General features: G+C 46.6%; 1 protein-coding gene across 9 annotated transcripts in view; it reads right to left on the bottom strand.

Annotated features, from left to right (window-relative positions):
• Positions 1-15129, bottom strand: part of SNX29 (sorting nexin 29) — a 453538-nt gene that overhangs the window by 213009 nt on the left and 225400 nt on the right. For all 9 annotated transcript variants that reach the window (XM_036308068.1, XM_036308069.1, XM_036308070.1 and 6 more), the window contains one exon: positions 1673-1779. In XM_036308068.1, the coding sequence (XP_036163961.1) occupies positions 1673-1779 (107 nt within the window). The remainder of the gene's footprint in view (positions 1-1672; positions 1780-15129) is intronic.

Below are 15129 nucleotides of genomic sequence, written 5' to 3' on the forward strand. Positions count from 1 at the left end.
ACAACCCTTTCTTGGCAAAAGCCAACTCATTCATAGAATGACAAAACAAGCATCACACAAAACACTGTAAAGAGCTCGATTAATGCTAACAGAGAGGGTCCCGCAAAAGTCTTGCTGCAATGAAATGCTAATAATATTCACACATGAAAGATCACTGACAGAACCTCACTTTACAACCAAAATAAAGAAAAATCTATCTGGAATGGTATGTTCCACTGAAGGAACATGTGTGCTTCAGCCTCAACATCTCAGCTCGTTGATGATAACAATCAACTCTACTGCTCCCAGGGTCAGGGCATCACAGAAGCAGAGAAATCTCTACACCAAGAATGTCAAACTCGAGGCCCACAGGCCACATGCCTCGTTTATTTGGCCCGTGTTAGCCTTTGAGTTTGACATGCTTGTTCTAAAACCACCCACTGCTTCTTCTGCGGTGGAATTCAACATTTCACTCTCTGGCAGCTAACAAAAACACATGCAAGTGGGTCTGACAATAACTGGAAGGTATGACTGTATTCTCAGATGTGTGTACACATGCAAACATAAGTGACTTGTAATAAACACCACCATATGGCCACCATATACACACACCTATATGTATTTTATATACCAGTTATGTAATCAGAAACTAGCCTCCCAGCTTTCCCATTGAGTATGGGGATAATTAATGGTTTCTGATTTTTTGAAATAAACAACTTTATCATATCAAAGAAGTATCTTTAGTCTTCATTTGTAAATAATATTTTTATCACATATCAATGATCAATATTATCAAATGGCTTTTCAGTAACCATCAAGATCAATGTCTGTTTTTTTCCTTTTGATCTATCAATGAGCTGACTTGATGAATTTCCCAACATACTAAGCTATCCTTGAAATCCTATATAAATCCTACTTTTATATGGATTGTTCCTTTAATGTGTGACTGAATTTGCGTAATCTCTTTCTAGAATTTTTATGCATCTGTGTACAAATGAGGTGAGTCTATAGTATTTTTTCTTAGACTATCTTTGTTGGGTTTTTATATCAAAGTAAAGCACACTTGAACTAAGATACAGAGATACGATCTATGCATAGATACAGCTATATAAATACAAATATATATATATATATATATATATATATATATATATATATATCTCCATAGATTATGCTTTAAGGAAATATAAATAGCAAAGGGCTTTTCAGCAGGCTTGAAGGGTTTCCTAGAAACTACCATAAAACCATCCAGGCTTGCTACCTTCCAGGGAAACAGTTGTTTAATTACTTTTATAACTTTCTTCCACCAGCTTTTTGGTACCCTTCAGGCAGTTTGCCTCATTGTCAATCAATTTTGTTATCTTAGAAATGTTATCTTAGAAAATAAAACAGTCCATTTCATCCATATTTTCACATTTGTGAGCCCAAAGTTGTATGTGATATTCTCTCCAAATCCAAGGGTAGATATGTTTTCTTATTTTTAACATTACATATTTATGTCTTTTATTTCCTGGACAAAAGTACCCAAATTTTCAAGTAAATAATATGTTTCAAAGAACCAGCTCTTACCTTTCTTTATCAAGTGCAGTGCTTTGGCTGTTTTGCTAACAAATGTTTAGCAGGCTGGGCCTATTCCTGGGAAGTCCCCAAGGCAGCCAACATCAGTGATAAAGGCGCAGACACCAAGCCTTACCTCGATGAGCTTTCTTTCATAGGAGCTCGCTAGTTCCTCAGCAACTTCTCCCGGCTTCTGCTCGGCAACAGTGACTTCTCCATCGACATTCCAAAGGTTGGGCACCACTTTAGGGAAAAAAAGACATTCCATAAATATTTTAACAGTAATCAAACATTATTCTTCCAGAAAAAAAATATATACACACACACGTACACACACACACACACACATGTATACACACACTAATAAAAGGGTAATATGTTAATTAGACTGGGTCAACCGGCCATCTTCCAGACATCTGACTTCCTTCTGGACAAAGCCATGGTGCTGGGGGCTGAGGCAGAGGCAGTTAGAGGCAATCAGGCTGGCAGGGAGGGCAGTTGGGGGCGACCAGACCAGCAGGGGAGGGCAGTTAAGGGCCATCAGGCCAGCAGGGGAGAGCAGTTAGGGGCGAGATCAGGCTGGCAGGGGAGGGCAGTTAGGGGTGACCAGGCAGGCAGGCAGGCAGGCAAAGGGGTTGGGGGCAATCAGGCAGCGGAAGTTAGGGGCAATCAGGCAGGCAGGCAGGTGAGCGGTTAGGAGCCAGCAGTCCCAGATTGTGAGAGAGAGATGTCCCCGATTGGAGAGGGTGCAGGCTGGGCTGGGGGAACCCCCTTCCCCTCCCGTGCACCAGGCCACTAATATGTGTGTGTGTGTGTGTATACACACATATCTACCCTCTGTCTAGTCATCGCACACATCAAATATTTACAGAGAATGTACCACCCCCTACAATACTTAAGAAAGACTCAAGTCCCGCCTCTCCATCATTCAGTCTTCCTAAAACATTATTTTACAAACATCACTGCACATGCAAAGCCTTTAATGACTATTCATTAAAGCCACAGCTTCTTCACCTGACCTCAGGTGAAGAATATATATATTCTTTTCCAAGTAGCTTTTCCAGAGAAAAAGCTCTTTTTAAGAGGGAAAAAGAATCACAAATTACTAATTACTTCAACATTGCGACATTTCCACCCAATGGAACAGTGCAATAAAGTGAATGATAACACACATTTAAAAATGGAATAACTGTCCTAGAGACAGATGCACATTCCAGGGGGAAACAGACAGTGGGCTGGAAGACAGAAGAGCCTATATATACTTGAATCCTTTACATAGGTCAAATGTGGTTTTTTTCCCAATAAAAAGTTCTCCTGTGAGGCTGTGCCTGCCTAGATCCAAGTGAACTGGTAGTGGCGGTCAGAGTGCACATGGAACCAATAAGAGCTGGCACTGATAAACTGTACTTAAAGTGAAAGCTCTGGAAAACCTCTAAAACCAGTGCACAATCGCAATGCATAGAGAGACTGGCTCCCAGGTGAGCGCAGGAACCGGCAGGGTGTTGAGAGGTGAAGTTGAGAGGAGAGGAAGGACATGGAGGTCAGGTGAAGAAGCTGTGGCTTTAATTAGTAGACATGAAAGGCTTTGCATGTGCAGTGATGTTTGTAAAACAATGTTTTAGGAAGACTGAATGATGGAGAGGTGGGACTTGAGTCTGTCTTAAGTATTGTAGGGGGTGGTACATTCTCTGTAAATATTTGATGTGTGCGATGACTAGACAGAGGGTAGATGGAGGGGTAAGAAGGAAACACCGTGCGGCATTAGTCCACGTAAGATACAATAGAGGCTTGAATTAGGGCGCTGGCCTTTGCAGAGGTTGGACATTGAAAGCAGGGAAGACAAAAGGTTCAAGGGAGTAGGAGGGGTTTGACTTAGGCCCAGACTAAATCAAAACAAAGCAATTCAGTAAATGCTCTTGAACACAGCATGCTCCGTGCTCTCTAAACAGCCAACTGAACAGCCTGGATCAACCTGGAGGGCTTTACTGTGTAAAATTTAAAAATTAAAAGAAAAACTTCCATTAAAAATAATTAACATGGCTGACACCAATAGGTATTTCTACTTTTAGGTATATACCCATGTATGGTTACTTTGTAGAGAAGAGTAAGTAAATAAAAGCTGGGAATGAGCCAGATAATTGCAGTAAAAGTAGAACAAGAACAGGAAAGAGCTGCCCCAGCAGTTAAGAAAAAGACCCAGTGGCGGCAGTAAGAACATGGACCAGCCAAGTCGGAAATGAGCAACGACTGTGCAGATCCAGCTTCCAGGTGTCTGCGAGGTGAAGCCCCTGGGAGCCCAGCACAGTGTGATGAGGTGGCCATGAGGCAAAGGAGAAACCTACGGCCAGCCCTGCAGTGACTGGGATCTGAGAGATGAGGGGATGGGTGAAAGGCAGTGGCACTAAGGGAGACAGTGAAGTGGGCAAAGTCTGGGCAAAAATGAGGGTCGCTGAGCCTGAACTGCCCTGTGGCTCCACTCCAGCTCCCTCGCTAAGCCTCCACCAGACCACAGCTGGTTAGAGCCCACAGAGGCAGCAAGCCCCTGAGTGACAACAGGGAGCACACAAGGATGAAATCCTAAGTTGTTCCCACCCAGGTGGTGACTACAGCTCCACCCCTACCATAGGGAGTGATCAAGCAACAACCTAAAGCCTGAAATAGGTGCTTAAAAAAACTGTAAAGGACTTCCAGGTAAAGTTGACAGATTGACACACTAATTTACATTCACATCTTCTCAGAATCCTATTAAAATACCAATTCAGGTGGGAATGCAGACTGGTGCAGCCACTATGGAAGACAGTATGGAGTTTCCTTAAAAAACTGAAAATGGAACTCCCATTTGACCCTGTGATCCCACTTCTAGGAATATATCCCAAGAAACCAGAAACACCAATCAGAAAGGATATATGCACCCCTATGTTCATAGCAGCACAATTCACCATAGCTAAGATCTGGAAACAGCCTAAGTGCCCATCAGTAGATGAATGGATTAGAAAACCGTGGTACATCTACACGATGGAATGCTATGCTGCTGTAAAAAAGAAGGAACTCTTACCATTTGCAACGTCATGGATGGAACTGGAGAGCATTATGCTAAGTGAAATAAGCCAGTCAATGAAGGAAAAATACCACATGATCTCACTCATTCATGGATAATAGAGACCATTATAAACTTTTGAACAATAATAGATACAGAGGCAGAGCTGCCTCAAACAGATTGTCAAACTGCAGCGGGAAGGCTGGGGAGGGTTGGGGGGCAGGAGGTAGGGGGGTAAGAGATCAACTAAAGGACTGGTATGCATGCATATAAGCATAACCAGTGGACATAAGACATTGGGGGATAGGGGAGGCTAGGGGACTGTCTAGGGCGGGGGGATAAAATGGACACATATGTAATACCCTTTGTAATACTTTAAGCAATAAATTAAAAAAAAAAAAAAAAAACCAATTCAAAAAGTCCTTTCTAAAGGCCTCACGACCTTAAGGAGAAAGAGAATGAGAGAAGAAATAAGACAATCGAATTTTAGAAGCTAAGAAGCAAGTAAGTAACTGGACCGGAGAAAATGTCATTCTTAGCTGAGTGAGCAACACCAAACACCATCTGATAAGAACGAAACAACCCGCAAAAGGCCGAGCGATCGCTAGCACCAGGCTCTCGGGAGTGGGAAGGAGCACGGGGCTCAGAGGGAAGTTACTGGCGGCTAGGGTTCCTTCTCCGGAAAAGGTAAAACCATAGGTTTGGACTAAGTTAAAGGCAAAGGTATCTTATGGAAAACAGGGACATAAATAAAACACACTGATTTCAAGGTTCTACCACCTCCTCCCTCCTCCCCATTCCCAGAATAGCTGGCAGCCAACCTATACTTGTAAGCAAAGGAAGAGAAAGTATTTTCCTGTAAATCTAACTAACTGGAGGGGAAAGATATGAAGAGATCAATTTGAGGGAGGAGGGTCTCTCCAGTGAAACAGCAGAGCCAGATCACCCCCAGGAAATGATGAGAGATTCTAAATCTGTTTTAGTCCCCACACCTGCCTCTGATAGACAGCCAGAATCACCTTCCACTTGAGACGAGCACCTAAGTTGGAAAGACAGGGACCAGAATAACCAGACAGAGAAAAATAACTCATCGGAAAGAGAAACAATTTAGGGAGAAGTACACTTCAAGAGCAAGCAAGCTATTAGTAATATTCCCAGAGAGAGAGAGGAGATGGTGTAGCTGAGAAACAAAATAGAGCAATATTTATTTTAAAAGGAGAAAAAAATAACACAGAGAGAGCGAAAAAGCTCTTTTGGAGAGCAAAACTGTGATAGCCAAAGGGAACACTAGATATACTAGTAAAGACCAGGAGGTAAGAAAATGTCCAGAAAAATAGAGCCAAAGGGTATGAAACGGAAAACAAGAAATGAAGAGTTACCACATGAGAAGAGTTAAAAAAAAAAAAAAAAAAAGTGGGGTGGGGAGGACATAACACAGAGAGGACAAAAACAAAGATATAATTCCAGAAATGCCCCGGAACCAGGAGACAGGAGAGCTGAGCTGGGGGAGCCCCAAGGGCGGCTGCAGGAAGACACACCGTGCTCTCACACCTCGCGGTGAGGTCTCAGCATGGGGACAAAGAGAGGGCACAGAGCTCCAGCGGGAAGGCAGAATTCTGCAGCAGAGGGAAATGGGAAATGGCACGGGGTTTCTGAACCGCAGGCTGTGGGCTGGAAAGCAATGAGTGACACCGTCGCCGTCCTCCAGGGAAGGCTCTCCGAGCTAGAATGATGCGCCACGCCAAACCACATGAGAAGCAGGTGAAGGCACTTGCAGATATACAACCTCTCAAAAACTAGAAAAGAGAAGAAATCTACTTACAGGAAAACAGAGATTCCAAGAAATAGGGGACCCAACACTAACATGAGTGAGAAAGTCATTCATAACAACAAAAAGTAAAAACAACATATACAGGTGACTGATGGGTAAAGAAAATGGGGTCTAGCCATACAATGGAATAGTATTCAGCCATTAAAAAGAATGGGGTAGTAGTACATGCTACACACAGATGAGCCTTAAAAACATCATGCTAAGTGAAAGAAGCCAGATACAAAAAGCCTCGTATTTCATGATCCCATTTATACAAAATGTTTAAAAGGAGAAAAAAACATTGGCTTCCAGGAATGGGAAGAAGAGATGGGGAATGATTGCAATTGAGTACCATAGGACTTCTTTTGGGGGTGATAAAATGTTTTGAAATTTGAGAGTGATGATGGTTACACAATCTTGTGAATATACCGAAACCCCCTGAATTGAGTACTCGTATGGTATGTGAACTGCATCTCAATCCCGGGAGGAGGAGCAGCAGCGGCCCCTGTGGCAATGGCAGCTGTGAAGTGGGGGAAGCAGGGTCACAGAGCAGCCAGGCTTCCAGCCACAGAGGCCAGAGGACTCCAGGTGTGGCAGCTGCCTCAGTGTGAGCATACTGAGGAAATCTACATAACTAAGAGAACATTTGGAGATGAATTAGTATTAAGTACATAGGACATCAACCAAGTTAAAATAAAATGATAAGTATTAACTCGAAAGAAATAAAAAAGCTGTGCAAAAATAATGATTATGTACCTCACAGCTCAGCTGGATGGCATTTTCAGAGTCATAATAATGTAATCATGGACCAGAGATCTAACCAAAAAGATTATATGTCTGTGCTGGAGGGTGTGTGTGTGTTTTGTGGGGGCGGAAAGATCAAAGAAAGCTAATCATCATCTTCCACAGAGAGAAATCAATAGATAGCACCTACAGTGGAGAAATCAGCAAGTGGCAACAGACACGTTATTCAGAGATATCAAGGTAACTACCAAAAGAATTGGTTAAAAGGGTTAAAGCAGTGCCCTGGCCGGCATGACTCAGTGTGAGCATACTGAGTTTCAGCCCGCACACTGAAGGGTCGCGGGTTCGATACCTGGTCAAGGGAATGTACCTGGGTTGCAGGTTCAATCCCTGACCCAAGTGGGGCCCATGTGGGATGCAATCAATTGATTTGTGTCTCTATCACATGGATGTTTTGTTTTCCTTTCCCCACCTCCTTCCACTCTCTCTAAAAAACCAATGGGGAAAAATATCCTCAGGTGAGGGCTAACAAAAAAAAAAAAAGTTTATAGCAGTTGCTTGTGGGGAGTGGGAAATGGGAAGGGTGACGGCTAGGAGGGTCAAGTCTTTTACAATAAGTTATGTACAAAAGTCTGACTTTTAAAGAGCTAACTAAGTTTGATGTTAGTAGAAAACAGAATTTGAGAGGAGGCGGCACAAAGAAATGAGATTTACAAAGTTTGTTAAGATAACAGCAGTGCCCTTCAGAGCAGGGCGGGCGCCCCACCATGAAGCTGGAAGCAGCCGGTGAGCAGAGCCTGGTGCTAAGGTCCACTGAAGGAGTAACTGGCATGTAACACACAGCACAAGCCAGCTATGCTGCCCACCTGACCTTCTGATCCTGCCTGACCTGGGCTTCCTTCCTCCACCACAGGTCTGCTGGGCAGAAAGAGATGGCCATGCGGGATGTCTGCACATGTCTTTGGAAATCAAGCCACTGGCCTCTGCCCTCAGGCCCCAGGCTTCTGTGGGCACATGTAAGAGAAATCCACAATCTTCTGCACCGAAGGAGGCAGGTGCATACATCAGATTTTTGACCTCACACCTGGAGACAGATCTGGGACAGTCAGGAATTTATAGCAGGTCTCTTAGAAACTAGCCAGTCAACCTTCCCCTGCAACTATCTGACTGCCTGATGCCTTGTTTCAGGTTCCTGCAGCTTTAACGAGCACATCAGAAACTTCTATTCCGTATATGACATCCTATATAATAAAAGAGAAACATGCAAATGAACCATCCCTCTGCTATGCTGAAGCCACGCCCAGGCCACACCCACCAGTCAGGCCCACCAGTCAATCAGGAGCAAGTATACAAATTAACCCAACTAAGATGGCGGTGGCCACAGAGTTGGAGCAAGCAGGAGGCTTGGGTTGCCCCCAGCGATGGAGGAAGCAAAGCTTCCCGCATGCCTTGACTGGTCCTGGGCTACGTTCAAGGCTACAAAGTTTCAATTATAGAAGATAAATAAATCCCAGGAAAAAAAGAAAAGAAAAAAGGAGAGGCTGGGAGCTTCGGTCGCCGGGGATGTGTGGCCAGCCTGAAAAGGGCCCTCAGCCCCTAACCCAGGCTGGCCACATCCCCATGGGGTGAGGGTCCCTGCTGGGGGGCTTGGCCAGCCTGCAAACAGCCACCGGCCTCTCACCCAGGTTGGCCAGGCACCCCAGTGGGGACCCCCAGTCTGAAGGGGGTGTGGCCAGCCTGAAAACGGCCCTCAGCCCCTTACCCAGGCTGGCCAGGCACCCCTGCGGGACCCCCACCGTGATCCGAGACACCCTTTAGGGCAAACCAGCTGGTCCCCACCCATGCACCAGGCTTCTATCCTATATAATAAAAGGGTAATATGCAAATTGACCCTAACAGCAGAGCAACTGGGAATGACTGGTCACTATGACACACACTGACCACCAGGGGGCAGAACTCAATGCAGGAACTGCCCCTGGTGGTCAGTGCGCTCCCACAGGGGAGCTCTGCTCAGCCACAAGCCAGGCTGATGGCTGCCAGCACAGCAGTGGTGGTGGGAACCTCTCCCGCCTCCTTAGCAGCACTAAGGATGTCCGACTGCAGCTTAGGCCTGCTCCCCACTGGCAAGTGGACATCCCCCAAGGGCTCCCGGGCTGCTAGAGGGATGTCTGACTGCCAGCTTAGGCCCGATCCCCCCAGGGAGCAGGCCTAAGCCAGCAGGTGGATATCCCCCAAGGGGTCCCAGACTGCGAGAGGGCACAGGCCGTGCTGAGGGACCCCCCAAGAGTGCACAAATTTTTGTGTACTGGGCCTCTAGTCTATACATATAAAAAGCCAGTGACCACAATGCCGTAACAACCAGAACGACAGGTCGCTATGACGCGCACTGCAGCCATCGAACCTGGCCCAATCGGGGATGGAGCCAATTGGCCAACCTCCCGCGGCTCCTCCTCCCAGCCCCTCCCCGGATTGGCCTCTCCCACCCCAGTGGAGGAGAGGGTGGCCGGCCAACCCCCCTGCGGCCCCTGATCACCCTATCCCACCCCAACAGGGGGCAGGGCCGGCCAGCCGGCCAACCTCCTGCAGCCCCTCCCCATGGCCAGCCCCACCCCAGATGGGCCCCTACCACCCCAATTGGCCTGCAGCCTCTCCCCCTGGCCAGCCCCACCCCTAATCACCCCCTCCCACCCCAACAGCCAACCTCCTGCAGCCACTCCCCCCAGCCTGCCCTGCCCGATTGGCCTCTCCCACCCAGATGGAGGGTGGGGTAGCTGGCCAAGCCCCCTGCAGCCCTTCCCCCAGCCAACTCCAACCCCAATCAGCCCCCCCACCCCATTTGGGGGTGGGGCTGACTGGCCCATCACCCACAGGCCCTCCCGGTGGCCAGCCCTGCCCCCAATTGGCCCCCCTACCCCAATCGGGGGTGGGCCCGCAGGCCAATGGCCTGTGGCCTATGCCCCCAGCTGGCCTGGCCCTGATGGGGCCCCGATCAAGGCAGGCTGGCAGGCCAACCTCCAGCTGTCTCCTCCTCCCGCAGGCCAGACCCCACCCATGCATAATTCGTGCACTGGGCCTCTAATAATACTAGTATAATAAAACACTGACCCCAACTATATCATTCTTTGCTCCTCAGTAGGCAGACTCTAAGATGGCCCCTGATGTTCACATTTTTATATAACCTCCACCCTTGAGTGTGGGCTGGGCTTATTGATTCACTTCTAATGAACTGAATGTGGAAAAAATGATGGATGTCACTTCTAAGGTTAAATTATAAAAGACTGCGGCTTCTATCTTGGGTGCCCTCACTCACTCACTCTGAGGAAAGTCAGCTGCCATCTCGTGAGCTGCCATATGGAGACCCAGGTGGCAGGAAAATAAGTATCCAGCCACCAGTCAGCAAGAACCTGGGGTCGGCCACCAGCCAAGGAGCAGAGATGGCTCCTCCCCCAGTTGAGTCCTTAGATTCCACAGCAGCCCTGTGAGACACCACAAGCCAGAGCACATGGCTAAGCTGTGCCTGGATTCCTTCCTACACAAACTGAAACAAGTATACATTTGTTGCTTTCAGCTGCTAAATTTTGGGGTAATTTGTTACGCAGCAATGGGCAACTAATACAGTGCCTTCGATTATTCAACAGGGACTTCTTCAGACACTAACTCTGAATGAGACTGAGTTTGACCATGAAGTTACAATGGTGGTGACATGGCTCCACATGGATGACATCTATGCAAATTGGTCACGATGCCCTAACCAGATATGCTAATTAGTCATGACCAGTATGCAAATTGATGCAAAAACACACAAGATGGCTGCCACAAGAAGGCCTGCAGGGGAGGGCAGTTGTGGGCGATCAGGCCAGCAGGGGAAGGCAGTTAGGGGCAACCAGGCCAGCAGGGGAGGGCAGTTGGGGATGACCGGGCCTGCAGGGGAGGCCAGTTGGGGGGGACCAGGCCTGCAGGGGAGGGCTGTTGGAGGTGACCGGGCTGGCAGGGGAGCGCAGTTGGGGTGATTGGGCCAGCAGGGGAGGGCATTTGGGGGCGATCGGGCCAGCAGGGGAACAGTTAGGCGTTGATCAGGCTGGCAGGGGAGTGGTTAGGGGGTGATCAGGCTGTCAGGCAGAAGTGGTTAGGGGCAATCAGGCAGGCAGGCGAGTGGTTGGGAGCCAGCAGTCCTGGATTGTAAGAGGGATGTCCGACTGCCCGTTTAGGCCCGATCCCACCAGAATCGGGCCTAAATGGGCAGTTGGACATCCCTCAAGGGGTCCCAGATTGGAGAGGGTGCAGGCTGGGCTGAGGGACACCTCCCCCACCCCCAGTGCATGAATTTCGTGCACAGGGCCTCTAGTTTATTCATGAAAAGGAAAACTAAGAGGAGGACTTGGCAAATACAGCTCGATAGCTTAAGGATTAATATCAGGAAAATGAAGAAAGCCATTTAACCAGCCAATAACTAATCTATTGGCAAGGTCAATATGGAGCAAGGCACAAGAAATCCACTCATGCTATTAGATTAAGGTGATATAAGTACCACAATGGATCTTTTAAGTAAAGAAGATTTCATCGGCCTGGGGAGCAAGAGAACATCTGGGTGTTTAAGGAAGGCAGCCAAATAAAAGGCTGAGTAACAGCTAGTCATTTGAGAACCCCAAAGGACAGGACGCATGTAACACCCCCAATAAGCCAGTCAACCTGGAGAGGATCAATTGTGATTTAATTCTGAAAGTCAAATCTCAACAATAAATACAGATGTTTGCAATGGATCAAACTAAAAGTTTGGTTTCTCACAGATGCATAGTTTCTGAGAGTAATCTGTAAGTTTTAGAAAGACAATCAAATAGCCCAGGAGAAAAGCATACTTCTACCTATTCATGTCAGTAATAGCTCATCCTGAATTCAAGAACACAGGCTTGAAACATTGGTTAGCATTGCAATCACAAACCTAAGACTTAATCATCACTAATTCCAGTCTATATTTTGAGTGACTTTGACGGTGCTCAGAACCTGACATTCTGCCCTGAATGAGGACAAGAGGCATGCAGCTGCCCCATGCAACAAGACAAAGAGTCTGTCATCTACGTGTGAGGTATTTCCGTTCTGGATAAGAAACTTGTACTGAAAGGGCCAAAGATGTGTCCAAAAGCCAAGTGAAGTAGGGGGTGTATTTCATGTGCTAACCAAAATTTGAGGATTGCATCCACATGCAATGGTCCTCATAATGCCCTGGCCGGTGTGGCTCAGTTGGTTGGGGGGTCATCCCATGCACCAAAGGGTCACTGGTTCAATTCTTGGTCAGGGAAATGCCTAGGGCACATCCCTAGTAGGGCATGTGCAGGAGGCAGCTGATTGATGTTTCTCCCTCCCTCTCCCTTCCTCTCTCTCTAAAATCAATGAAAACATTTTTAAAAATAAAAGTAAATAAAATGACATTGCTTCATCTTATATAACACTTCAGAGTTTACAAAGCATTTCAAACGCACCAGCTCACTGGAGCACTGTTACAAACACTGCTTGTTTTGTGGGTGACTGCTGTCTTGTAGGGATCAGTGTCCCCTGACCCAGGAGGAACCTTCTCCACTGGAACCTTAATGTGCCTCCAAGTTCCCATCACAAGGAACCTGGCCTGCTGAACTCAGCCTGGCCCTCATAAGCTTCTACCCAAGGTGAACATGCCCATGTTACCTGTCTAACACAGGATGCCTCATTGAGCCAACCAATCTGGTTAACAGCCACATAACTCGCCGGAAAATGCACTTTGTTAACTTGCATACACGCTGAGTAGTCAGCTATCTTCTCCTGTGTTTCCACAATGGCATCATTACAGAAGTTAATCTCCAAACGGAAAAATCTGGCAGAAGCAATAAGCTTTCTCTTTTTAAATCCAAATAGTCAGACACTAAAACTGTGTTTGGTAGCAGCACAAACACTGACTTTAAATCAGAACTGTTTTTCACATTCTCTGGGTTTGTTAGCACCATGAGCAGGTCATTGAAACTCAGAGAACATGACACAGTTTTTCAGCTCCTTGCAGCGCCATTACAGTTTGGAGGTGTCTGTGATAAGTCATCCAAAATAAGTAGACACTATGCTGGTCTCACTAGCAGGCACAGAGAACACATGGAGTTTTCTGCCTAAATTATTTTAAGCAAAATTTCAGATACCATGGAGAGCAGCATGGCAAACAGTGTGATAAGGTTACTGTTTTGCTTTCCACTTGAACAAGCTTAGCATGACCCCAGATGCAAACAGTGGGAGGTGCTGATGGCGAAAGAGAATAAAGAACCATTTTTAATTCAGAGACAGTTCCCTTGACTATCCTAATGGTACTGTGACAGCAGGCCAGGCTCGGTGTGGTGGGAAATCTAGGGCAGTTTCAGGTTCCAAAGGAGAAAGGCTCGCCCTGGGTGAGATGACAAGGGTTCCTACAGGACAGCAGGCACCCACAGCTGTTCCAGCAAAGGGCCCAGTCTCCACAACAATAGCAACCCTCATTTTCCATGGGCACGGCAAACAAGACAGTGTGCGCTCTGCTATCAGACAGATACCAGGCCAAAGTCTGCCCCACCCCTCAACAGTGAGTGACCTTGGGAAAGTCTTTCATTTATTCCCTCAACAACCTGCTGCTGAAGATTCATTATATGCCAGGCACTAGACCAGGGGTGGGCAAACTTTTTGACTTGAGGGCCACAATGGGTTCTTAAACTGGACCGGAGGGCCGGAACAAAAGCATGGATGGAGTGTTTGTGTGAACTAATACAAATTCAAAGTAAACATCATTACATAAAAGGGTACTGTCTTTTTTTATTTTTTAGTTTTATTCATTTCAAACGCGGCCCGCGGGCCGTAGTTTGCCCACGGCTGCACTAGACACTAGAGACACAGGGGTGGAAAAGTGAGTGCCAGTAATGAAGCCTATACTCGAGTGGGGGAACTCAAAATAACGAACTAACTACATACCCTGTCAGGCTGTGAGAAGTGCTCAGGGAAGGTTAAAGCATGAGAAAACAATGGTGGAAGAACACTAATTAAATAAAATGTAAGGAAAGGACACACTAGAGAGATACCATCTGAGCAGAGACCAGAATGAAGTGGGGGCATGAGCCATGCGAAACCCTGGAAGAGAGCATTCCGGGGAAAGGCAAGTGCCAAGGCCCTGAGGTACGCACAGGCCTAATGTGTTCCCGGAACAGCAAGGAGGCCAGTGTGACCAAAGGATAATGGATGAGAGAGATGGACAAGAAATGAGACCATAGAGAAAATGGCATGGGTTTTCAGACTATGTATTTTATTCTGAGCAAAACAGGAAGCCCCTGGAAGGTTCTGATCAGACATATTTTTTTTTTATTTTTTTTTTTTTATTGCTTAAAGTATTACAAAGGGTATTACATATGTGTCCATTTTATCCCCCCGCCCTAGACAGTCCCCTAGCCTCCCCTATCCCCCCATGCTTATGTCCACTGGTTATGCTTCTATGCATGCATACAAGTCCTTTAGTTGATCTCCTACCCCCCTACCTCCTGCCCCGCAACCCTCCCCGGCCTTCCTGCTGCAGTTTGACAATCTGTTTGAGGGAGCTCTGCCTCTGTATCTATTATTGTTCAAAAGTTTATAATGGTCTCTATTATCCATGAGTGAGTGAGATCATGTGGTATTTTTCCTTCATTGACTGGCTTATTTCACTTAGCATAATGCTCTCCAGTTCCATCCATGACGTTGCAAATGGTAAGAGTTCCTTCCTTTTTAGAGCAGCATAGTATTCCATCGTGTAGATGTACCACAGTTTTCTAATCCATTCATCTACTGATGGGCACTTAGGCTGTTTCCAGATCTTAGCTATGGTGAATTGTGCTGCTATGAACATAGGGGTGCATATATCCTTTCTGATTGGTGTTTCTGGTTTCTTGGGATATATTCCTAGAAGTGGGATCACAGGGTCAAATGGGAGTTCCATTTTCAGTTTTTTAAGGAAACTCCATACTGTCTTCCATAGTGGCTGCACCAGTCT

The sequence above is a fragment of the Myotis myotis genome, unplaced genomic scaffold (assembly GCF_014108235.1).
Source record: "Myotis myotis isolate mMyoMyo1 unplaced genomic scaffold, mMyoMyo1.p scaffold_m19_p_5, whole genome shotgun sequence".
In the NCBI taxonomy this organism is placed as follows: domain Eukaryota; kingdom Metazoa; phylum Chordata; class Mammalia; order Chiroptera; family Vespertilionidae; genus Myotis; species Myotis myotis.